The 27,106-nt window shown below is 41.2% G+C and overlaps 1 protein-coding gene across 1 annotated transcript in view; it reads right to left on the bottom strand.

The window, feature by feature from the left end:
• gfra4a (GDNF family receptor alpha 4a) overlaps positions 1 to 27,106 on the bottom strand; it is a 263,440-nt gene that overhangs the window by 31,025 nt on the left and 205,309 nt on the right. The window contains exons 2-6 of the mRNA XM_074692051.1: positions 26,047 to 26,328; positions 20,182 to 20,262; positions 9,762 to 10,101; positions 6,758 to 6,867; positions 1,349 to 1,483 (exon numbers count right to left, since the gene is read on the bottom strand). Coding sequence (XP_074548152.1) covers positions 1,349 to 1,483; positions 6,758 to 6,867; positions 9,762 to 10,101; positions 20,182 to 20,262; positions 26,047 to 26,328 — 948 coding nt within the window. The remainder of the gene's footprint in view (positions 1 to 1,348; positions 1,484 to 6,757; positions 6,868 to 9,761; positions 10,102 to 20,181; positions 20,263 to 26,046; positions 26,329 to 27,106) is intronic.

Raw genomic sequence — 27,106 nt, 5'->3', positions numbered from 1 at the left:
TTTCGCCATTAGTCCATGGCTCAGCCTGTGCCTGAGCCTTTAGCTCATGATTTAGGTCTTAGCCTGTGTTTTAGCCTTGCATGTGTTTAAGCCTTTGGTGTGTGTTTTAGCCTGTATTATAGCCTAGTTTTTTGGCCCTCTGTCTTTGGTTTGCCCTTTTGTTCATTTTTAGCCTTTAGCTCATGTTTTAGCCTTTAGCTTGTGTTTCTGGCTTTTACTTGTGTATAGACCTTAAGCTTGTGTTTTAGGTTTTTGCTCATGCTTTAGCCTTTATGTCACGTTTCAGCCTTTTGCTCTTGTTTTAGACTTTAGTGTGTGTTTTACCCTTTGGCTTGTGTTTTAATTTGTGTTTTGGCCCTTAGCCCCTGGTTTGGCCTGTTGCTCTAGTTTTAGCCTGTAGCTCATGGTTCAGCCTGTGCTCAAGCCTTTAGCTCATGAGTTAGGTCTTAGGGTGTGTTTTAGCATGTATTTTAGCCTTTAGCTTGTGCTTTAGTAAGTTTTTTAGCCCTTGGCTTTTGGTTTGGCCTTTAGCTCATGAGTTAGTGTGTGTTTTACCCTGTATTTTAACCTATAACCCATGTTTTAGCCGTTAGCGTGTGTTTTAGCCTTTAGCTCTTGTTGTAGCCTTCAGCCCGTGCTCTATTTCTCCTGTTTATCTTCCTTCTACTCTTCTGTCCTTATCCTGTCTGACAGTTAGACTCCAGTGTCCACCATCACTACAAAATTAATCACAGAAATCGTTTTCAGCAGAGGAAAACACAGATCTCTCTCCTCAATCCTAAACTTCATCAGCCGGTGTAGTGTTGTCATAGAGACTTAGACTTCGTGCTGTAGATCAATCCGGTCTTGCTCAGCCTGACTGAGAAGCTACAAAGTAGCATTTTGAAATAACCTATAACGGTGCTGATAATCTCATCTTAAATTGTGGGTTACTATCAGGCATATAATGGAAGGGAGACTTTTTCTAGATCACTTGTAAACTCTGTTGTGTTACATTCATTTTCCTCCTGCTGTTGATGGGGAGACAGATAAAGCTCTCATGTCTACAAAAACACAACTTGAGCTCATAGATTTTTGTAGCATAACCTGACGGTTTAAAAATACCCCTAAATCATTTCCCTGAGTTTTCTGCGTCAGAGTATTTTCTCATTTATGAAAAAAAAAACGACTTGAAAATGTGGAATTTAATGTAAAGACTTGTAACTGGGTTAACGCTGTTTGCAGTTTGAAACTTTCTCCGTTATTTTGCTTCATGACTGCAGACTCTGTTAATTCCCACTCTCGTCCTGGTCCTGGGTTGTTATTGTCACCGTGCTGCCAGAGGTGCCTCTCTGCAGCTGTTACTCACTCAGGCAGATATTGTCGTGGAAAAACACGAGGAAGTCGTTGCACTGTTCCCTGTGGTTGCCGCTCGCCGCACATGAGCACCAGGGTCCCACGTTGGATGTGGAGTTGTCAAGGTAGTTGGGAGTTATTGTGCTTCCTGCGGGGAGACAGAAACACACACAGCAGAGAGTTTTATATATTTTTATATGCTCACTCTGAAACACCTTAGAGGGTTTACAGGAACTGATACCACCAAATAGGGAGTAGCCTCTTTTGTAGTGAAACCATCAAAGTTTTGTGTGATTTTCCTCTTTTAATCTAATCCACCTCCAACCTCGGGCCGATTAGCGTCTGTGCGTAAACAGATCATTACAAAAAAACTGTTTTTTAAACACAGAGAAAGGCAGAAAGAGTGCGGGGTTGAACGTCTCTTCAAATAAAACGTTTGAGCAGAAAATCCTCTGATTCAATCTCGTTCTGCTTAGCCTGATTATGACCTCACCATGATTATGATAATCAAATTAAGGTGTTTACATGGCCATTTCCATTCTCACAGCGTCGCTTTAATCAGCGCTGGAGTGAGCTATTACTGAGCGCTTTTAATGCATCCGCTGGAAAAGACACAGGGATGAATTTAATAAGAAGAGGAGATGAAAGCAGAGTGAATGGAGACAGGGAGTGACAGGTTAGTTAAGAAGTCTGATGATCAAACTGGTTCAATCCCAGCTCCTGTCAGGGTTTGACATAAAGGAGCCAAAAAAGTACATTTAATGTTTTTCTTTTTTCATATTTCAGAGTAACGGGGTAAGAAAGCAGCAAACATTTGCTAAAAATACTCTGATAGTGCTTGACAGGCAATTATTCTGAGTCCCCGTGTGGATGTGTTTGTTATATCCCATACACAGCGTGCGTCCCTTGATCAGTCACTGCAGCTCATTTGATGCAGCAGCAGATCAAACCCTGAACACAGCAGGGATTGTTCTCCGCTTTCCCGACACGCAGAGCCACTTGTGCGGGCAGTTGTGGTGAAGTGCTGCAGCCTGCAGGGCACAGTTCAGGCGCCAAAACAGAGGTCTCTCAGGTGTATTCGTTTTATTCCTCGCTGCCTCCGGAGCCTTCAGCACCAAATGATTGGGAAGTCACTTTCAGGGAGGGGTAATATCGCCTTGTAGCTTGTTCTCTTTTTTAAAAGAGGTGGGAAATAGAATTGCTGCACTTTGAGGCACCGGGCAGAAAAGTTCTGATTCAACTCTATTGATTTTTCAGGTCCCAGACTTCCAAACAACAACACCTCAGCGTCTCACTTCTACTCCAGTTGTCTAGAACGGCCAATCACAGCAGCAAAGCTTTCTGTCCCTGTCCTCCTTAATCTGTCTTCTTCAGTCCCTCACAGACTAAACAACCTTTTTTTTGTTGTTGCTCTTTCAAGGACGCGCTGTTGCCTTGTAATGACACAACTGAACGGAGTATTTCTTAACAACTTTTCGTGCATTATGTGATCTTTTGTGAAGTTTTTATCAGAAGTACAACAAGCCGTACGCCTCCACCCGCTCCCACTCATCACCACGTCAGGGATAATTCCCTCAAAACAGCGGTCAATAGTTGTAATTGCACTACTTATAATGCCAACGACTTGGCCGGCTCATGCGGCAGCCACATTAATCAGCGCTCCATCGATTGTTGAACCGCGCTTCTCATCACAATCCTTGATTCATTCTTTTGAGTCCTGTTCAGAGCACTTGTCTGCTCTCCGCCTTCCTCCCTCTGAAACCTTATTTGTTCCCCATCCATCACAGGAGGCGGGTGAGCCAGAGCTGGCAGGGAGAGACAGAGGTCTGTAAGAGGCCCTCCCAAATGTGAGGAGCACTGGTAAGCAGCCTGGAACCTGGGTCCAAATTTTAACATGGTCATTTGGTGGTGGATGAAGCTCGTTAAGATAAATTTCTAATCAGCCAATCACATGGCAGCAACTCAGTTCAAACTGAGCATCAGAATGGGGAAGAAAGGTGATTTAAGAGACTCTGAACGTGGCATGGTTGTTGGTCTGAGTAATTCAGAAACTGCTGATCTACTGGGATTTTAACCCACAACCATCTCCAGGGTTTACAGAGAATGGTCCCAAAAAGAGAAAATCTCCAGTGAGCAGCAGTTCTGTGGGCCAAAATGCCTTGTTGATGCCAGAGGTCAGAGGAGAATGGACAGACTGGTTGGAGCTGATAGAAAGGCAACAGTAACTCAAATAACCACTGGTTACAACCGAGGTCTGCAGAAGAGCATCTCTGAACACACAACACGTCCAACCTTGAGGCAGATGGACTACAGCAGCAGAAGACCACACCGGGTGACCCTCCTGTCAGCTATGAACAGGAAACTGAGGCTACAATTCACACAGCAACACCAAAACTGGACAATAGAAGATTGGAGAAACGTTGCCTGGTCTGATGAGTCTGGGTTTCTGCTCCACATTCAGATGGTAGGGTCAGAATTTGGCCTCAACAACATGAAAGCATGGATCCATCCTGCCTTGTATCAACGGTTCAGGCTGCTGCTGCTGGTGTAATGGTGTGGGGGAGATTTTCTTGGCTCACTTTGGGCCCCTTAGTACCAACTGAACATGGTTTAAAGTCCACAGCCTACCTGAGTATTGTTGCTGACCATGTCCATCCCTTTATGAGCACAGTGTACCCATCTTCTGATGGCTACTTCCAGCAGGATAATGCTCCATGTCATAAAGCTGGAATCATCTCAGACTGCTTTTTTCAATATGACAATGAGTTCCCTGTACTCAAATGTCCTCCACAGTCCCCAGATCTCAATCCAATAGAGCACCTTTGGGATGTGGTGGAACAGGAGGTTCTCATCATGGATGTTCAGACGACAAATCTGCAGCAACTGTGTGATAGTATCATGTCACTATGGACCAAACTCTCTGAGGAATGTTTTCAGGACCTTGTTGAATCTATGCCAAGGGGGTCCAATCTTAACTCTAAAGATGTTTCTCTGATGTACTCTACTTTTATTGCCTAGTTATTCAAATTTTGATTTCCTCCGAATAGAAATTCAGACCCAGAGACCCAGGTATGTGTAGAGGAGAAACTATCTCTCTCTTGTCCTTGTTGCTGTTCTCGCGTCATCACTTTGACGTAAACACTAAAAATTAGCTCAGGTATGTTTCCAGCTGGAGAAGCTTAATCAGATTTTGTACTGGGATAGTGTTTCAGAGGAAAGATTTCAGAGACAATGGACAATGATATTGATGATCCAGATTGTCAACTATCCTACAAGAAGAAAATTCAGAGGACAAGTCAACCGTTGTCCCTCCATCAGATGAAAATTTTCATCCATGGAAGGGACATACCGGAAATACATGAATGGAAAATTAAAGAGATGTATTTTTTTACACCTTTGAACAGCTTTAAAAGCAGCTTCTAGATCGTTAACTGCACTCAGTAAGGAGAATGATGAAATGTATAGAGTGGTGTCATCAGCAAAGAAACAAAACATTGCATCTTTGACACATTTACACAAATTAATGATCGAGATAAAAAGAATAGGCTCCAATATAGAGCCATGTGGGACACCACTTTTGTGTTTATGTTGCTGATCACACATTAAATGATTGATCAGAGCTCAAAACTGGAGGTAAAAACACTGAAGCCACATGACGAGGGAATGAGAGGGGAGAGAATGAGTCCCCCTTTTTCTCCTGAGGTGAAACATAAGCAGCCGTTCAGTGATTTATCAGCAGCAGGCTGTCATGGTTCGATTCAATTAGGATGAACAAAGCTAGTCTTAGTTAGTCTAACCCTAACCCTAACCGTTTTACGCAGCAGAATCTTTTAATTACTGCATGTGAAGGGTTTTATTTTTGGACCAGACGTGTTTCAGTCCCCGCGGGTTTTACCACAAAAGAGAGCTCAATGTACAGGCTTTCTTTAGGTAAGCTGGATCGAGAAAACCTGGAGCCATGGTCAGAGAAACCGATGATCAAAGGTGCACATAGTAAAATAAATTGTGACATTGTTCTAAAAATAATTTCAAACAATGAAACAATTAATAAAAACTAAAACAAACCATAAAACACGAAAACATGAGCAGAGTCTCAAGCTGGGTTAAAAGCCAAAGAATAAAAATGGGTTTTAAGACTTGTTTTAAAAGTGGACAGTGAGGGGGCTGTCCAAAATGATTCCCCATATCATCACAAACATGTGTGAATTAGTGAAATGGGGATTATTTCTATCAGAGCTTTTCTCTGTAAGCTAAAAGTTTGAGGGTCTCATTTTTTCCCCACACTCTATAACTTTTGGCTCTTAAAAAAAAGAAAAGTTTTTCTGTTTGTTACAATGAATATGTGCATCCTGGCACTGGCAAATCATGTAGGTAACAAGAGTAAAAGAGGAATCATAAGAGCAATAACAATCATCATAATACAACATACACATAACCACGCAACTAGAGGCATACATACGCATATACAAGTGAAATAAAGATGAAATTCAAAAATGTAAACATTAGTAAATTCATAAGTGACAAATAAATTTGAAAAACAACAACAAAAAACCAACAACATTTAATGATGATAATTATTATATACTAATACTAATAATAACATAAAAAACAATAATAATAATTAAACAATCATAATAAATTGATGTAGAAAGTTGAATAAATCAATATTTAAATGAAAATGAATTGAAAAATGAATAAATAGATTGAAAAAATGAATAAATAAATTAAAAAATAAAGAAAGAAAGAAAGCCTAACTAGATTTCAAGATGAATAGAAAAAAAATTAAATAATAAACCAAGAAAAAGTTCAGATCTTAACCATACCAGCAGCTAGGGCAAGTATTTTGGAAACTCCAAATATGCATAGAAGTAAATCGTCCATGTTAATAGTTGTAAATCTGTAAATTAAAATAAATAAATAAATAAATAAAATACAATAAAATAAAATAAAATAAAATAAAATAAAATAATTAATTAATTAATTAATTAATTAGAGTAAAAGGAAAATAAAAAATAAAAAATAAAAATAAAAAAGGAACCAAGGGGGCTGATGTGTAGAGCAAAAATAAAAGACATAAAATAAAGATATAACAGAATAAAATTAATGAATTCATAAATATATAACATACACATTTACCAAATCTGAGATTGTTTTATCATGACGTGGCAAAATGTGCCAAAAATGTGCCAAAAATTCAAAAGGGACAATCTCAGATCCTAAGGTGTTGAAAAAACGTGGTTGACCTGAGGAACTGATTGATGAGTCACATGGACCTCGTTCAGCCATGTGCTCTGGAAAACTGACTTCGTGACATGAGTAAAGGAATAGTTTTTATCCTTCTTACTCTAGCCTAGGGTCTGTGATAGTTCAAGTCTGTCATTGAGGACTCATGAAGACCTCCAGAGAAAGATCAAACTCTTACCTATCAGACCGGTGTATGCAAGAAGACAAGCTCCGTAGTTCTCCTGCTTGCAGCCACTGGCACTGTCCTCCGAAGGTTGGCAGTCGTACTGGAACTGGGCCCAGCGAGACCTGTGGGAGCAATAACATGCCATCCATCATTTACTTGGCTGCTGCTTTCATGGTGACACTGAGGGGAGGCCTAAAAGGATGTGCAAACCCATAACGCTCATCTACCTACCTATACTCCTACATCAACCCCCTCCAACTCTTCAGATCCGCAGCTCTGCAGCGCTCCAGTCACCCTAAGTGACATTCATCCCTCTTTTTCTTTCATTTCTTTCCGCACTTTCCCAAGAAAGTTGGCTCATGGACGGCTGCCAGGCTGTAAGGAGTCAATGAGGGGCGCAGAAAGGCCTTGGCTGTGCTCTCTAAATACCGTGGGCACTGTCTGGCAGGCCAGGCAGCCAGGAGATTAGACAAATATGGATCTTCCATATAAATACATCCTCCCACTGCTGCTCTGACTTCCCTCCTTCACCTTTCCTGCCAGCTAACCCCATCATCATCATCATCATCATCATCATCATCGTGCAAGGCTATCGCGCCCATCAAATCGCATCATCGGCTCCCGTCGCCTGGCATTTGTAACGGGATCCCCTCAGGGCAACGCAACTCCCCGCTCTTCCCTCGTTTGTCATGTCATTATAATGATGTACGTAAAACTCATACGCCGCGCGCCGAGCGGAGGCATCCTCTGCAGGCTGCCGGTTAATGCCACATGACTGGTGCAGGATTGGCAGGCCGTACAGGGGCCTTGAGATACTCCATCCATCGGGGGCAGCGGCGGGGAATAATGGCTGATCGATAGCTGTGACAGATGAAGCCCTTTGTCTTTCTGACATTTGAAGAGGAACTTGATTAAACGTGAGTGACCATTTGCTGTCAGAGAGTGGAGCGGCTGACAGGACTGGTATGAGGACTCCATGTTTTCAGTCTCCAGTGACAGACAGAACAGTAGCCTTTGAATTTTAATGGCTTCATTAAAGATTGTTAGCTGTGATTGGACATTAACAATCAATCCAAACTGGACTAAACAAATTCAACTCTTTTTGTGCACGGGGTCAGCGTTCTGAAAACTACTCACCCATCCTGACGATGCCTCGGCTGCACATTAATAAATATTTTCACAGCACTTTGGCAGGAGAGTCATGTGTGAATCCCTGTTGATAGCAGGCGCTGGAATAATGACTATTTCACAGGGCTGCTTGTTGCCTAGCTGCTTCTGATGCAGATTTTAATTGAACTAATGAAACACGGTTAATGAGTATAACAATTAAATTAATTAAACAGAGCTGACTAAATGAATCTAAATGAACATATCATACCGGCCAGACCTATCCTCCATGAAACACAATGCCATTAAGTGTCCCGAGGGACAGTCAGCGAGCCAGGACGAGCCTTTAACAAAGCAATTAATAACGAGCACAACAGTGGTACGGCTCAATCAGAGCATCTTGTTTGGGTGGGTCGTCCAAAAAATGAAATTAGCTTTAGTTATTTTAAAGTTTGGAGGTGTAAAGTGGCTGATAGCTCCAAAGAAGTCAGAAAGGAGGCGCTTTAAAGCTAATCCACCGCTGGCCACACTTAAGCCTTGAGCTGTGAGCTAGCAAGCATGCAGCCTGTCAGTCAGCCAGAGACATATCTTTCACAGATTGATCCTGAAAAATCCAGATCCAGTCAACATTGCATCATAGTTTGCAAAATCCTTTCGGGGAAAATGAATCTTTCCTCTACAAATGAGCCTCCAATTCTGCAAACAAATTAATTTTAAATTCTGATGCTAATCTTAACCGGTGGCAATACAAGGGATCTGCAAAATATAGTTCGTAGAAGCCACTTTGCCTCAGCTCACCTGGATTTTATTCATTCTGGAGCCAAAAAACATACTTTATCTCCACCTTAAAAAGTTTTAAAGTGAAAAGTCTATGCAAAGTTAAAATCTATTGAAAAGTTATCTCAACAAGCTGTTTTTTTTATTATTTATAAAATTGTATATGTGATGTCTTTTTTATTTATTTATGAAAATTTTAAATTTTGAAAAAGTGCAAAAAAAAAAGAATTATATTGTATAATATTGCGAAAAATGTCATTTTAATTTTTTTTTTAAAGAATTGCACAATTAAAAAAAAAACAACAAAATTTCAAGAATTAAAAAAACATCTAAACTACCTGAAAACTTCAAAAGTTTGCAAAAAATTTCAAAACCTTTTATTTGAAAAGAATTGCCAACATTTTTTCAAATTTTTTTGATAAAAAAATTTGCAAAAGCTTTAAAAAAACATCTGTCTTGGACTTTGTACATTACATTTTTGATATTGAATAAATATGCCAAATTTATTTGAAAACTTTTTATTCTACAATTTCTGTTTTTTTTTTAATAAATTGTTTTCATATATTTTTTAATTTTTAAAATTTGCAAAAAAATTCCAAACAATTATGAAATCTTTAAAATCTGTTGAAACTGCCTTAAGTTTTTTTGGAATAAAAAAATGTAAAATTGTCAAAAAATTTTGAAATTCAAAAATAAATTTGGGTTATCATCATTAATCAGTAAGAAGAATAAAAATCCTCTATACTAATATATATAGATTTTTTAAGCTACAAGTAGCCACTGCAAAGGAGTCAAAGAGCCACAGGTTGCAGATCCTTGGTGTATCCCTTTCAGAATGGATGTAGGTCATTTCAGAAGGTCTCAGCTGTCAAAGGGCCCTGTTGTATACAGAAGTAAAAATGACAGCACATCTTACTAGTAACATGTCTTGAAAAGGATGACACCGTCTGAAATGACCAACATGACCTGTCTGGCCTTGAAGATGTGTTTGTGTAAATGTTGCATCTTGTCTGAATTAAAAAAACAGCTTAAAGCTCATAGGGGATACAAGTTCAGGAATTTAAAGTCTGTGATCTAAGAAACATTCAAAGTTAAGTCTTGTTTGTGTAAAACAGCATTTTCAAATTCCTACCTGCACACGTAGTCTGCTTTGCAGATCCGCAGCTGAGCCAGACAGTTGGGCTTCTCTTTGTCCTCGTAGGAGCAGGAGGGCACGATGGTTTGCCGGCGGCGCTCTGCGCAGGCCGTGTCAGTGCAGGGACAGAAGAGCAGCTCGTGGGTGTAGTCAGGGGGAACCCGGTCAAAGAACTTCCTCAGCGCCTTGTTGCACTTTGGTCGGTTACACGGCCCCGAGCGGGCTGACGGCTGGATGCAGGACGAGACATACTCGGTGCGAAGCTTCTGACACGTCTCATCGATGTTACACGCCTTGGCAGCATCCAGGCAGCGGTTCACGGTCGTTACTTCTGACTCTAAAAGAGAATAAAAGACAAAGGGGGAGGCAGAAAGCATTTCATCCCTCTGTGCGGTCTGAGAAAATCAAATCCCAGGCAATGTTTACCAATGATTTCAAGACCTAATTGGAGTCAGTATTGACGTGCCACTCTCACCTCTGCACTCAGAGGCGGTGGTGCATTTACAGATAAAAACATCGCCTGTGTGTCTTGGAGTACAAACTAAACCAAAAAGATGATTATATGTAATAGGCTCCTTTGTAATAAATAGAACATGAACGGTGTTTTAATGTTGCATGAGCTCAGGCACTAGATGTGTTTCAGCAGAGGCCTAATGGCTGAATATTTCATTCTGCTGGGTTAATGCAGAGTGGCAGTGCTGGAAAAGCAGCTCCTCCACCTCGCCAACCGTACTACAAGGTCTGTAATTACTGCTCCTTCCTCTCCATCCGTCCATCCATCTTTCAAACACCGCCTCCTTACATCTGGACCCATCCCTCACTCACCTGACTCCCCCCTGCCCCGGCTGTCTTCTTCCCTTGCTGTGCTTCTGCCACTCTCAAGGCTGCCATCACCCCCCCACTCCATCTGTCTCCTCCTCCCCTCCGTTGTGCATCCCTCCTTCCTGAACTTTGTGCATCCCTCCCTCCCTGGGAGCCCATGCTTCCTCTGACTTCAGCAGTAATGAGACACCTCTGTAGTGGCCCCTTTTTTTTTTCCAAACCACCTTTTGTTTTGGCCACATTATTTCCCAATTCATCATAATGTGAGTGTGTTTTTTTCCCACAGCGACCTCCCAGTCGATACCGGCATGATGACGCTCAGCTCCTCTGGCAGATAGCTCTCCTCATTAGTTTGTAAACTGCCTGTAGTTGTGTCTCCTGGTGAGTCCAGCTCTCACCAAGCTGTCACATAAAATATGAATGTCCTTGGAGAGCAAGCTAACAACCCATCACAAAGCATGGGTTATTCCCAACTTAACTGCTAAGAAGCTGAGGGGGGAGGCAGAGGGGGGAGCTGGAGCACCTGAAGGAGCTGCAGTGGGGGATGACAAATAGCATCCAGTGGCTACATGCAAAGGAAATATGCACATACGTTTTTTTTTTTTTTTTTTTTCGCTGTCATTGTGTTTCTTTAAGTCATTACTTATTCATTGTAGACCTGCTGAGTATGCATGCTCTGATCCAGGAACATCCCACTTCACATTCATGCCTTACATACATTTAAGCCTCAGACTGCCCGGTGCAACTCCAGCACAGGTGGCCACCAGAGGATGAATGCACTCACTGGCTCACTTGTTTCACAGCCATGCTCCTGCTTCTGTAATATTTATCACCCCATTTCTAAATTTTAAATCGACAGACCGGTCTGTTAGCATTTGGACACAGACTCACTCTGTTGCTACGGCTTGGAAAAACCAAAACAGAGAGCTGGAACTTCAGTTTCTGAAAGTTTACCCTTGTAGTCTGTGTATAGAAAGACAGAAATCTACAGCTCAAATCAAAAAAGGGGAATGAAAAAGGAGGACACCAGCTTTCTAACAGTAGGGGTAGCAGGGGACCACCCTGTGTGGCTAATCCATGGTTACATAAGTCTACGAGGTTCGCTGGGCATCACTCCCCAGTAGCCAAGACCACAAGGGCAAGGGTCCTCATCACCAGCCAGCGAGGGTGGTGGTGGGGGTGGGGTGTACCGTTTCCCAGACAGATGGCTCAGTGACGGACCATTGGAGCGGCTCTCTCCCTTTGGCCTTAGCTCAGCGTCTGGCACGTCTGGCAGGGTGGGCCACGCTTTGACTGCCTTTGGCGCATCAGCAATGGGGAGCTTATGATACATTACACACTCTAATGGTGTCAGCGTCTTATTCCAGGACCAGGCAGACCAGGAATAAGTGGGAAGAGAGTCATGACAGCGACAGTGTCGACTGAATCGTGGTTGTCTGAGTGAGGAGAGTATCTTCCCAGGTCAGGGCAGAAACCTGTTTCTATCAATATTTACCAGAAAGTCATGGTGCACTGACGATGCCACATTTTGTACGTCTTTAAGAAAAAGTCTCCATACAAATGAAACATTTAACTATGTGAAATGGGCATGTCTTTTCCTGGAAGGTTAACATCTCAAAAAACTTGAGACGAACTACCAGCTGCTCCTGGAAGTGCTTCAAACTCACCGGGGAACAAAGTGCTATCGAGCCTTGGCCATCGCTCATAGCTTGTTGCTTCAAATATGATCTGCCCTCAGTACTAAATGTTTTAAATCATGGTTGAAGGCCCATCTCTTCTATTCCTCCTGCTCTTTGACAAAAGAACATTTCTATGCCAACAGTTTTTACTGCTTTAGTTTGAATAATGGAAGAGGAACATATTTTGGTCACCGTTGGTTGCTGTTAAGGCCATGTCCACATGTAGCCCGGTGTTTTCAAAAAAGAATATCCCCCCTGTTCGTTTTTAAAAACACTTTCGTCAACACGCAATGGCAAATCCGCCAATAAGCTCCAGGCATGCTTAACCCATAATTGGCAGTTTTTCAGATGTAAACCTGTGCCAGCCAATCAGAATGAGCCCCAATCATTCAGCCCATGTCCACACGTACCAGGGTATTTTTTGAAAAACAAAATCCCCCTCTCATTTGTTTTTAAAAATACTTTTGTCCACAGTACGCAATGGTAAATCTGCCGGTGAGGGAGGCTTGAAGCATGCCAAACCGTTTTCCAAAGTTTTCCAAAAATCTATACTTTGGCCCTCTGCCCAAAAACGTTGTTTTTAGTGGCGTAAAGCTGCAGTTTTGTGTGGACTAAAAAATACATGAGGTTTCCCAAATACCTGGCTATGTGAGGACGTGCCTTCAGATGTGACATTTAAGAACCAAAAACTGTTTACCTGTCAGATTTCAGAAGATGACTCATTGATTTGAATGGACCGGCAAATATCTAGCACAGTGGTTTTCAAAGTGTGAGGCGCGCCTCCTCTAGGGGGCGCCTCCTCTAGGGGGCGCCAGATAGTTCCAGGGAGGGCGCGAGAAGAGGAATAAAAAACAAAGCTCCTAGTCATAATAATAATGATTAAAAAATGTCTGAACCAGCACTGAGCGCAAAAAGTATGCAAACAAGCGCGCCGTTGTTTCATCATCATTATTTTCCCTGATGCTGTCAGCTATACGGAGTGCTCCTCTCTGTACGCGCGTACACATGTTTGTGTGTCTGTGGGAGCATTGGGACACAACTTTGCCATGTGCTATATAGAGAGCGGAGGAGAGTTGTGAACTTGAGACCATGCACATAGCTACAGGTCAACACAACAACTGCTCTACTCTGCAACCAAACAGGACACCGACACTCATGGATCCCTCAGGGGCATGTGTCCATAAACACATACATATGTGAACATATGAACTCAGCTAAACGATGCATGAAGAAATGTACTTCTCAAGAGACCGCTGGAAATGTTGCCGTTGAGCCTTTTAGCGGGTCTCATATATCAACTTAGGGGTCTCAGACTCTGCTAGACACCACAAATTTTGCACAGGGATAACAAGAGATATTTAAAGTTTGTTTTTTTAATGTGAATTTGTAATCTATTTGCATTTGAAAAGCTGCTATGAACGGTCTCCTTAAACAAGTTTTGTAGATGCTAAAAGCAGCTCTGTGTATCACTGATCTGTAATTGAACAATGTTTTGACAACTGCATTTTGAGTTATCTTTTATTCTTTGTTGCCATAGTGGACATGCTTTCTCTCTTGGCTTGAGAGCTGTCATCTAATTTTATTTTGATGTTTGAGGTTCATGTTGTCATTATAAAAAATGAACAAACAGGCACTGACCTAAATTCATCTCATTCTTACCCATTTCAACTAAAATTTGGGAGGCTGTATTAAAGTGATACTCTGGGATGGAACAAGTTGGGTCCTATCACAAGGTTTAGGGCAGAAATTACCCCTACAGCAGTGTTTTTGTGCAGCAGAAGCCCAGAGCGCTCACACCAAACACCCCCTCCCTGCTCCTCTGCCGGTTTCCTCTGCACTCAGACGGGGCCATATTTTACTTGACCAAAAACACAAATAAACGGACTCCCACCGAAAAAATCTGATATTGGTCTGCATTCACGCTTTATTTAGAGAATTTTCAGCGCGTTACTTTCACACAAAAACACCGCTAAATAAGGCTCTAGTTCTCATCGTGTCGTAAAACTGCGCTACCTCCGCTGCAGAGCCACAGCTGGCTACGAGGCACTCGCCGCTTAGTGTATCAGTCCGCGCGCACGGCGTGCCAGATAGAAACAAACGCAAGTAGTCTGCCAGGACGAAGAGACACGATGAGAACTAGAGCCTTATTTAGCGGTGTTTTTGTGTGAAAGTAACGCGCTGAAAATTCTCTAAATAAAGCGTGACTGCAGACCGATATCAGAGTTTTTCGGTGGAAGTCCGTTTATTTGTGTTTTTGGTCAAGTAAAATATGGCCCCGTCTGAGTGCAGAGGAAACCGGCAGAGGAGCAGGGAGGGGGTGTTTGGTGTGTGCGCTCTGGGCTTCTGCTGCACAAAATCACTGCTGTAGGGGTAATTTCTGCCCTAAACCTTGTGATAGGACCCAACTTGTTCCATTCCATAGTATCACTTTAAGACACAATATTTAAAATAAACATTTAAATGTTTTGTGGATTATTCTCTTATTAGAAGTAGTGGTTGTTTTATTAAAATAGGGGAGGCCCCAGTGACTTCATGTTATCTGAAGGGAGGCTCACTGTCTAACACTTTGAAAACCCCTGATCTACCATATTTTGACTGTTACCTGACCTCTGATAAACTTTTCCTGCAGGGCAGGTTGCACAGACTCTCCAAAACTTCTCCAAATTAGATCATTTTACCTGTTTTATATAAATCATAGAGTATAATTTTGTGTTGGTTTAAGTTTGACTAGTGCCTGAGATCAGCCTTGTCATGTCAGTGTAAAACACTGAGCCGCTCAGGAGAGAACAAGTTGAAACTGACTGTGACACACTTTCTCAAAATAGGACGAGCTGTGATGTTTTTTTCATTTGTCAAGGGATTCAAGGTGTCCATGTGATGTTAAAGTTGCAGGAGCTAGTTTTGTATGTTGGCAGGTCTTAATGGCAATGAGACGTTGTTGTCAAATACGGATGGTACCGTTTGAAACATGAAGTAATGCAAGATGACATCAGCAAATTGCTGCTGCTTTCATTATACCGCAGGGATGGGAAAGGGAATGATGAAGCCTGGTATGAGGCAAGTTCAAGAGACAGTTTGCATGAAAGCATTAGGGGTAAAGTCAGGTTATGTTCAGGATGTGAAAGAAGCACACACTGGAATCAGTTTGGAGATTAGCTGGTGCTGTGTTTTATAATCAATGTGAAATAATCTGATGGAAACTCGTGCAAAAACCATGAGGAAATCACTTAAAATTCAGATTTATAGGCTATCTCCGACAAAAAGCTTGATCATATGTTTTTGCGACCTCATACATAAACCGCTTGTTAAAACGCCACGGCTCAATTTAGGCTGCGCTGAATTACAGCAGCAGCAGACCTGCACTGTACACCCCCCTCGTAAATTTCACTCCAGTGACTCCACGGGAGGTCAAAGTTGACATCCATGCCATGCATCTCTAAAAGCGGACTGCCAAAACTGCAGAGACATGATTAATGGCTGTTTTTGCAGCCTTACAGCATCTCTCCCTCAAACAGAGTAATGACCCTTTTCAGGGGCCCGAGCTGGAGCCGCAGCTCATCATATTCTTAAGACTATTTAAACAACAGAGTGGTTCACCTCCGGCTAATTTATCATTTCCCTTCAGTGAAGTCAGTGATATTAAGGAGAAGCGTAACTCATTAGGCGTTCTGCACCAGTAAAGGAGCACAAAATGTTTCCCAACTTCGTAGACCATGCACCCCAGCCGTTCATCTGGTGTCATCGGTTTTCTTTGTCTTGAGTTTTTAGATTTAGCTGCTTAATCATTTGACTGTGGGTCACACTATCTTGATCTCTCGTTTGGAGCGCTGGGTGGGCATCAGGGGCATCGCACTCGGTTGGTTCAGGTCATACTTGACTGATTGAACTTCTCCTCACATGTGTGGGATCCCACAGAGCTCAGTTTTAGGCCCACTCCTCTTCTCTTTCTATTTGATCCCACTATGATCACTACTTGGGAAACCTGACTGCACTGTTAACCTAGATGGGTTGCATTTTCTTGAAAAATGCTTATAAACCTGTTACCTTATAAAAAGAGAAAAAAGTGAAAAAATGAAATAAGTTAATTTAACTTAAGTAGTTATGATTATCATGGAAAATCATTCTACTGAATTTCTTCAATCAAATAAACCTGATGCTTATTTGTTACAAATTAAAACTTTAAGTAATCTTAAAAAATGTTGCATTTCACTGTAAGACATAATAAGTTGACCTCACTCAAAACTGAAAGATATGATATCAATAAATTTGCCTTATAAATTAAGTAAATGTAATAATAAAAAAATTGAAGCAGATCAGAACTACTAGATTAAATAACATTTTGAAGAACAGCTGTGTCTCATATCCACAGCGTTCCCTCCTCACTCATGGTTATAAATGCTGTCACAACAAAAATCAGCTCTAATTTAATAACTTTAGTAACCATGAGTGAGGAGGGAAGGCAGTAGATATGAGACCAGGTTGTACGAGGCCCACGGCACTGACTGGGGGTCTGTGCTCCATGGCGCGGGGTCTTGTACCCATTGATTTTTGCAGTGTGCCCAATGATTAATACATTAATAAATGGAAGGTTTGACTTGACTATCAAGACTTGACTTCGGCCTTTTTTTAAAATTAAATGTTAAAAGATATATTATATATTTTGTATTTACTCTGTGCAGAGTTCTTTATTTAATATTGTAATAATTATTATTCTTTTTCTACTACTTAAACTCTATTTTTTTCTACTCTTGTAATTCTATCCACGTTTGTACTGAGAGAGTGCAGTTTAAACCAGAGTCAAGTTCCTTGTATTCTTGAAAATACTTGGCCAATAAAGGTGATTCTGATTCTCATTCTGATTCTGATTATTTATTTTTGACACAGTCAGCCCACAACGCATAGAGCATGGATAGCTGATCAATGCCAAAAGGAGCAGAGACAGCTGGTCCATGCTGTGGCACACAGACAAACAGTCTGTATGATGTGGAGCACAGACAACCTGTGCCACTGCTGCATGTCTAGAAGGTTAGCACGGTTTCATATCGACTCCGTCTCCTCCTCACTCACGGTTACAAAACGCAGTCACAAACTAATGATTTAAGGTTGTGCTTACTGAAACAGTAAAAAAAGGTAAATCTACTCAGAAATCATATTGAACAGTCTTCTTCTCAGGACCCATCTCTTTTCCCCGGTCTTTGACACACCATGGGGTCTGGAGCCTTCAGTTGCTCTGCCCCCCTGTCTTTGACACTCCCTCCCACCAGACATCTGTGACATTGACTCATTGACTTTTTTCATATCCCGCCTCAAAAACGATGTATTTTGCCTGGCCTACCCAACCTGACTGTCATCCATCCATCTTCTAAATACATCTCTTTTAAACTTTTATCCATTTTTCTTTTTTAACTTTTGTCGAAATGCTTTCAAACTATGTTTCGTACCACGTCCTTGAGTGTCTTGAAAGGCGCCTTGAAGTAAAATTTATGATTATTATTTATTATTATTAGAAGTAGCAGCAGTGGACTTTATTTATTTGATCTCCTTTTTGTGTGCTTTTTTCGTTTTACCTATGTTTTTAAATTGCTTTTGTATTTGACATGTAGTTTTCTTTTATCTCATGTGAGCTGCTATGTATGTCATTTACTCCCCTGTACAACACTTTGGTCAACTGTGGTTGTTTTAAAAGCTTAACAAGTAAGTTGGATTGGATTGGGGTTAGACTTTGGCAAAATCTTCCACCTTGTGCTGCCTTTCTTGTGAGACCAACTTGGGAGCTGCGTGACTGAGCTCCAGTCTCTTCCAGCCTTTGAAAGGATGGCCAATATTTCTGGGCCTCCATGGCCGGCAGATGTTAAAAGTTAAACTAATAACTTACTTTTGAGTTTGATGTTAAGGAAAACATCTCCAGCTGGTTTTTATATACGTCTAAATGCAGATTGATTTATTTTGTTAGGTTTTTTTCTCCAATATAATAAATACTGTTATGTCTTTCCGTTGCTAGGCGCTACCCAAGTAGCTGCCTGTTGCAGCAGCTCTCTCGTCTTTGTCCGTTTCTTGTAATTTTTTTGTCTCTTTTTGTAATCTTTGTATTTGGAGTGGATCATCACTTTGTATGGTTCATTGTTGGTCACGGACACTAAACTTTTTGTGGCTTCGGCGATATTTTTTACTACTTTTTCTCCTGTGTTTGTCTGGAGATCCTACATGTAACCATGGCTGCATTGTTTACATGCAAAATTAGCTGTTAGCAGCCTGTAGCATGTCAATGCTAACTAGTGTAGGGCTTGATGATTTCCCTCGAGCTGAGGAGGAGGAGGTGAGGACGACGTGCTGGTTCTCGGATGTGAGCTGGGAGGTGACGACGTGGACCTGTCCTTCCATCCATCCTTGTTGGGAACGTGGGATCTAGCCCCGGGGGATGGATGAGCTAGCTGTGCTAACCTAGCTGCATCATGCTGTTCACGGACGTGGCTGACGGAGCTGACATCGGACGCCGGCGCCACATTGGAGGAGCTTCGCCTGCTGTGAGCAGACAGGATCCAGGAGACAGAGACTGAACAGACTCCTGGGGAGGCTCAGTCCTGGACCCTGTGGAGGTGGAGACTGGCTGGGCTGGAGAGTGGTGGACGAGTGGTGGACGGGATGTCGTCATCTAATTTCTTATGGACTTTTTTTGCACTTTCTATACTCTTTCTTACTTTTGTTTTCTTAAATGCTGCGGTGACTCCTGAATTTCCCCTCGGGGATAAATAAAGTATTTTCTATTCTCTATTTCTAGTCTTAGGTTCCTTAATGAGTGTTTTGCCTCTTTTCTTCTTCACTCTTTGTCTGACATAAAAATTAAACCTGCCAACGAATCACTGGAGGTTTTGACATAAATGGACACCATGCTGCGTTAAAATATCCTGATTTTGACTAACTTAAAAAATCGACCTTAATTAAAACTGTTTTAACAGTGTTATAACAGATTCCTGAGGGTACCTCTTGTCATTATTGTTTTACACATGATAGAGGATAAAAGTGTGTGATTTTCAACCTTAAAAGTGAAAGTAGGATCTAACGTTAAAGTTGATTTTTTTAACGAACTAATTTGTGTAACATCGTCTTTTTCAAGGCCGCTCTTCCTTGTCTCATTTATGTCATATCTGAGTCTAAATGGAGCAGTATCCCTGTGTTAAGCCGTCATTATCCACTTCTTTAAACTTTTTGTTTATTGAGAACATTCATGGTTACGCTGTATGAAACCCACGACTGCCTCCCATACTAATCACTTCATTTAAGTCATTATTTAAGTTTTGCAGTCTCTCCGTCCCAGCTTCACTCATCCGGAGCATAATTGCTGTCGGAGAAAAACAAAACACTTGACTTTCTGTCCTCTCCAGTGAAGGGAAAAAAAAGTAACTCCTCATTTGTGTGCAGCCTGTCTCTTTCCAAAACCTCCATCGAGAAAAAAAAAAAATGGTGCAGTTTGAGTAAACAAACCAGATCTGTCTGTCTTCCACTGCTTTCTGCTCCTTCTTGCCCCTTGCAATGCCTTTCCTCTCTGCTTTTTTCTGTACTTCACAGTCTTTGTCTTTCTAACCCCTTGGTTTTGTGGCTTCCTGCTGCATTAGAGTAAATAGGTAATTAATCTGTGCCTCGGGGGCTAACAGCAGCACATACCAGCCCTGCGGCTTGCCCACAGGCTCCGGAGCAAGACAGAAGCAAAGTGTGGGTAGTTACTCATCAAACACTGCAAACACACCTGCACATCCAGCAGTCTACTCCTTCCAGTAACAGCTCTATTTGCTCCTCTTTATTTCCTCTGAAACATAAATGCTTTTTATTATGTAAAGAACTCATTTTGCCCTTTGCTCCCTTATTGGAGTGAAAGCAGAAGCAGAAACACTTGTAGCGGTGGCAGTTCGCCCACTCACCTGCAGCGATGGAGGCCAGACGAACGTAGTCGGAGCCCCTCTCCTCCGGCTCGTACGGGTAGTTCTCCACCAGGCTGAGTCCTGCCACACAAAGGATACAGATTAGTCTTGTTGGTATGACAACTAAAAATACTTTTTCTCATTTATTAAGAGTAGACATGTTTTTTTTTAATGCCCTGAAGCAGCTAAGTGCATTAGAAAAGTTAGAAATTAAAGGGTATGATACAAACACTTCATGTATGGGTGGATGCATTGACCTTTCTGGAGGCCTCGGGGCAAAAAATCTGCTGCTGGTGCAACATAATAAACCCAACCTTTAATTACCACACACTGAGCAATCTGCATGTTCCTAATCCAACGGACTATTATACCTCTTTTCTGTTACACCAACTCTTAACAGCCTTTTCCTGATGGTCTGTTTTGGTGTGTGTCTCTTTAAATCCAGCTTTCTCTAACCCTGGCTCTCTCCTCCATGTATACGGTGTCATCCAGATGCAAACATTCGAACCATGCAATGAAAGTCATTTCAACTCTGGTTTCAGATTTGTAGATTGTCTTCATATCTACAAGTTATAATAAAGTGACACCTGTTGGATTGAAAGTAACGCGCTGAAAATTCTCTAAATAAAGCGTGAATGCAGACCGATATCAGATTTTTTTCGGTGGGAGTCCGTTTATTTGTGTTTTTGGTCAAGTAAAATATGGCCCCGTCTGAGTGCAGAGGAAACCGGCAGAGGAGCAGGGAGGGGGTGTTTGGTGCGAGCGCTCTGGGCTTCTGCTGCACAAAAACACTGCTGTAGGGGTAATTTCTGCCCTAAACCTTGTGATAGGACCCAACTTATTCCATCCCGGAGTATCACTTTAAGTTGCTATCGATAACGTCACACAAACAGGAATATATATCATCCAGCTGCACTGTAAAATACTGATAACACAAATATAAGCCACATTCACCTGAGCAGTCCAGAGTAATGTCTTGTTTCAAGTTAGTTAAAGACAAAAATGAGGTCTGAATTGTTGTAACAAGTAAAAAAATCTGCCTACAGACCAAGAGAAAAGTTACCTGTATTAAGACATTATTCTGGTTTCTCCAGTTGAGTGTGGCTCATATCATGTATAACGAAACAAATTTTACTCAAAATAAAATAAAAACACTTGATAAGATTTCAGTTTTTTGCAGTGTAAATGTAACCGTGAGAACTAATCATCTCAGGGGTTTCTACTCACAAGAATAAATCCATAACAGACTTTTAGAAAGTGATTCTCTGAGGGTGAGGGTGGAGATCAAGTGGTACCCTTCGCTCTAAGAATATGAGACAGTGCTGAAGTGCTAAAATCTGCTGTTTCTTGAGTGTTTGCTTGAGGCTGGCTCTGGAAGTACCCAAAGTCACAAACACACTAAGCCAAAAAAAAATGTTTTCGAAGCAGAAATTAACCTATTTACAGCCTGGTTCAAAAAACGTCTCCTGTCTGAATCGCTAATTTTACTATCCGCACACACTGCACACACTGCACACACTGCACACACTGCACACACTGCACACACTGCACACACTGCACACACTGCACACACTGCACGGGGGGTGAATTTTTTTCAAACTTGGCAGTTCAGAGGATATTGAGATGGCAAGCTCGTCCAATCAGAGGCACAGCTCAGGGTCACGTGACAGGCAGGCGCCCTACAGCTGTAGGCGAAGCCCCTGCCACTACCAATATGGGTGCTATAGCTGATGTGCTTCATTTTCTGCTTCAGAAACAGACGTGTGATGTCGGGGAGACTACGTCTTTGTTCTATACAGTCTATGGTGGAGATGCTAGGGGATGGGGCAAATTCTGCACAAACTGTAAGACTGAGTCATCAGACAGAAGTGGATTACAAACAAAAGACTGGATTTGCTTGATTCCTAATTTGTGGATAAGACAGTAGTCTAGGTACTCAAGTTTGTGTGCATTAATATGTATGTGTACTGACTATTTGTGAGGAGTTTGAAAGTGATCTTGAAAAAGTCTCCCTTCTAGATTTATGCCTTATTGTGATCCACACATCCATCCACAGGACCAGATTGATTTAGGCATGTCTAGGTCTCTATGACAACACCACACTGGCTGATGAAGTTTAAAAGAGAGAATCAGTATCCTTTATTTAACTGGGCAAAAAACTTCTCAAAAAGAGAAGAGAGATTTGTTTTTTCTCTGCTGAAAACGATTTCTGTGGTTAATTTTATAGTGATGGTGGACACTGGAGCCTAACTGTCAGACAGAAAAAAGACAGAAGAGTAGAGAAAGATAAACAGGAGAGAGATAGAGCACGAGCTAAAGGCTAAAAAGACTAATCTGTTTGTGCTAATGTTGACTCCGACCCACAGTCAGCAGTTATTCTTCTGCAGTGGTCTGTTCAAACTTGAGAGTCTATCAATAAAATGAAGAGTGAGGTTACGTTAGCTCTGATTGATAGATGACTGGCAGGACATAACCAGGATTTACTAACATTGGTCATTACAGACATGTCTCAAAGCATTGGGCTGTCAGTGTTATGTGTGCACGGCTACTAAGCTACTGAGAGTTTGCTTGTTGTCACATTAGCCTACGGATATGTTGTGGCACTGGGCTACTATTAGATACATATAGCCGGCTACTGACGTACAGTATAAACTTAAAACGTTTGCTTTCTCAAAACAGATCTTCCTGTAGCATTTTTATTTATTTATTTTTGTCAAGGTATATCCTCGAGGTTCTATGAATCAATCTCCATCCTTAAACCAAAAAATCAACATACAGGCAGAGAAGGGGGGTTGAGACAGACACTGACACTGACACACATGTATAGAAGCCCATTGGAGACATTTGAGCAGGATTATTCCTGGAAAAGTTGAAATTCTGTTTTCTAGGGAATTCCTGCCCTTTAAGTGATGACATCATTTCGGACATCAAAAGCAGCCAGTAGCTGCTTTCCTTACTAAGATGTTGTCAATGCTGGTGGGAGGCCTGGAGTAGATGCCAGTTGTCATTTAATGAGGCACACTTACAGGCAATTTGGAGTGACCAATCAGCCTAACAGGCATGTTTCTGCTCGGTGGGAGGTACCTCTGAAAGGCTGCAGCCCAGCTGGGGATTTGAACCAGGAACCTTCTCCAGCCCTGCTTCATATTCTGCTGTGTACTGAATTAATTTGAAACATCTCATTCTGGAAAGTAGCTGATGTGTTGTTGGGGTATTGGTGTTGTTTGAAGCCCCTGGGCGGCCTCCACTCTGTAATCAAGCCTTAACTACACTGAAAAGCTGCAGCTCCACAGAAACAAAGAAAGTCGCACGAGGTTAAAAACCAATTAGCTGCCTTTTTAGTTACAAAACCGGTTTGCCAATCAGCGCTTTGTACTGCGTATTTTCTCCCAGCAGCATGAGGTTACTGAGAGAGCTGTGAAGAGGCTGCGTCGTCTCTGCCCAAACTGCAGCCTGCCTGAGTGAATAAATGCAGCAATCAAAGGAAATGGTCTCATAATCGTGTCAAAACATAGCAAACACATAAAAGTGCTTTGACGCAGCCCCATAGAGCATAATTTAAAGATTTGGAAGTCAAAACATGTCAGGGCGTGAAGTTTTCAGATGCTTGGGTAACTCACTTATGTTTTAAGGACATTTAAATGACTGTGTTTAAAGTGTAATGACACTTTCAGATAGACTGCAGGACAAACATTTCACTCTGTGACTCCAATCAACCCCGCGCCGACACTGACAGCTAGAGCCTCTTTCACACAATCTGCACATGAAAACTTCTAGAAATTTTAAAGAGCCATGCAATCATGAGTCTTCAAAGTTGCTTGTTTACACACACTCACCCTGAGGGATCAGACAACATCAGACGCTGCTGTCCATTATTCTGTCTCGCACCTAGAAAACAAAGACTCCCACACCGGGATACTCTATGCTGACGTCAGCTCCACCTTAAACACAGTCATCCCTCATTTATTGTCTGCACTTGACCTGCACTCCACCCTCTGTGACTGGTGCCTGGACTTCTGGGCTGATGGCCCAAGACCAAGGGTATGCAACCTGCAGCTCTGTAAATTTTTGCAAATGTATTGAAGTTAATTTATTTAAAATTTTTGCAAAATTATTTAATTTTTCAAAATTTCTTTGAAGTTTTTGCATTTTTTTAATTTTGACATTTTTGAAAAAAGAAAATATCTATTTTTAAAAAAAAAAAAAAAAATCCCAAATTTCAACCCATTTTGGCAGACTTTTTAAATTTTAAATTTTTAGATTTTTTTTTCACATTAACAATTTTTGAAAATATTTTATAGATTTTTTTAAACTTTAAATAATTTGGCAGATTTTTTAAATTTTTACAATTGTAAAGAACTTTTGCACATTTTCAAAAACTTTTGCTCCATTTGAAATTAAAAAATATCAAAATGGCAGATTTTTAAATATTTTTTTGTTAAATTTTTGCAGATATTCAAAATTACAAAAAATAAAATATTTTTTAAGCAGTATTTCTATATTATAAAGTTCTTAAATTTAATTTTGCAAAATTTTAAAGTTTCAATTTTTTCAATAAATTTCGGCATATTCTTGGAATTGCAATTTATTCAGTTTTTAAATTGTTTTGCAATTTTTTGAAATCAAAGAGTTTTGAAATTGTTATTTTAAAATTTGCATTTTTTTTAATTTTGCAATTTTTTGAAATTTTAATTTTTATGAATTCTTTTTGCAAGTCTTTAAAATTACATTTTTATTTAATTTTTTTAGATAAAAAATGAAACATCACATGAACACTTTCATAATCTAAAAAAAAAATCCCGTCTAGATGATTATTCACTAGAATTAACCATGCATATAATTTTGTACACTATAAACTATTTATCGTGAAGATAAAGTAGGTTTGTGGCCCCTGAATGACTTTAATTCAGGTAAGCTGAGGCAAATCGCTCCTTTGAAAGTAAAGGTTGCAGACCTCAGCACACTCAACACCTATTATTAGTATTTTATGATTGGCATTCATTGTGGATAGCAAAGCGGGGGAACCTTATTGTACAGGGAAACACATTCTTTTCCGTGCTTGACATAACAAACTTTTTGAATTTAATTAAACTGAACTGAAAGGGTTGGAGGAAAGGATGTGACAACAGACGCAAGCTTTGATAGCTGTTGCGTACAACATGCTTCATTACCGCTGCCTGCTTGTTTAGAGGTGAGGATTTAGAGCAGATCTCACAAATTTTCCTGAGGAGCTTGCAGAACAATTTCAGGTGTATCTGTTGTGAGGTTGTCAGTGCTTTGCGTTCACACATGCTCAAAAAGTAAATTTGGAAAATTAAGTAGTTTTCTTCGATGTTGTGCACTGACTCTGGTCTTCAGTTTATAACACTTGATGCACACAATGCAGGCTGCTGACCTTCACTCTTCGTTTTATCAGTTGATTATCATTTAAATACAAATAATCATGTCTTTTTTTAATAAATAGTGATTTGCTAGCAGCATTTTCAAAATATTCTCCACCTTGCCCTCCAAACCTTTCCTTTAAGGTGATTTTTGAGAGCTGAATTACACAATCGGTGCCTCTGTGTTCGTGCAAATGCACCCTGGTTGCATAAAGATGACAATGTTGGAGTGACTCATTTGGAATAATCCTAAAAGTGATAAAACACAATGAGTGTGGGCAGAAGAAAAAGAATTACAGCCTCAGTTTGAACTATTTTTACATGATAATCTTTTCTCTTCAGCTTGGGATTCTCTGTTAAGCTCTGCAGGGGTGGAAGAATAATTCATGTGTAATGGGCGGCACACAGATAATCCCAGTGCCGTGGACGTGAACCTGCTCCCGCCTGCTCCTCTGAAAACCAGAACCATCAGCGTGCATCTTACCATGCAGCACAGACTGGTGCAGACTCCAGTAGATGCTCAAGCAGTTCTTCTCCTTCTTCATGCCTCGTTTACACTGGCAGCCGTGCAGAGGAGTGGACAGCAGCGCCGTCATCGCGTTCTCACACTGGTTTCGTGCACCGGGCCCCAGCTTCACGCTGCCGTCCCCTGCCACACACTGCCTGAGGGTGCGCAGTCGCGGGCTGCAGGTGTCGTCGCTGGAGCAGGTGTCGCCGGCTTGCAGACAATCCCTCCTGCCTGCTGAGAGCACCACACGTGGAACCCCTGAAGGAGGAGAGGTACAGAGGATGGGTTAGTGTCATGAGTCATGTCAGTTTGTTTTATGTGAAGACACAGTTTTGGATACACAAATAAAAACATGCAGAGATTATTAATCAAATACTCTGAACACATGAAAGCACAAGAGAGTAGAGAGCGTTGCAGAGAGTAAAGAATCAGTCACACAAAGAAAACTGACTGACAGGTTGAGTTTATCAAACACGGACAGATTAAAGCTTTAGAAGCAAACTCGGTTTGTCATTCTTGAAAATAATCTCCTGATAGGAATCGATGGTGCACCAGAGATTGTCAAAACCATACCAGGTAAGCAACCACCGTCAAAAGACCTTCTTGGGGGAAGAATGATGGGGAGGCAAGGAAAGAGCACAATTCCTGCACAAGGAAATTCAAAGTGTCTTGCAACTACAGCATGAACGCAAAATGAAATAATTCCATAAAACATTAAAAACCATTAAGTAATGAAAGTGAAAGAGAAGAGTGCAGATAAAACTGAAACCCAGCTTCACTGTGGGACTCTGAGCACCAGCAGTAGACCCCTCCCTGAGATTCTCAGAGTCCCAGTGGGTTCATACGTCTTCAACATGTTAGATATTCAGGTTCGGACAACTTTGTTTATCCCACAGGGTAATTCAGTTTCTACAGTTGACCCAGACCAAACATTCATTTACTTACAACAGTCAGAAGTCAAACTTTACCATTTACAATTTCACTTAGCAGACGCTTTTGTCCAAAGAGATGCACAACGTTAAACACTTGAAGGGTT

Source organism: Halichoeres trimaculatus, unplaced genomic scaffold (genome assembly GCF_033239565.1).
Source record: "Halichoeres trimaculatus isolate MK-OKI-2021-1 unplaced genomic scaffold, fHalTri1.1 fHalTri1_scaffold_17, whole genome shotgun sequence".
Taxonomy (NCBI): Eukaryota; Metazoa; Chordata; class Actinopteri; order Labriformes; family Labridae; genus Halichoeres; species Halichoeres trimaculatus.
The sequence above is the reverse complement of the archived record's forward strand: the minus strand, read 5'-3'. Positions and strand labels throughout refer to the sequence as shown.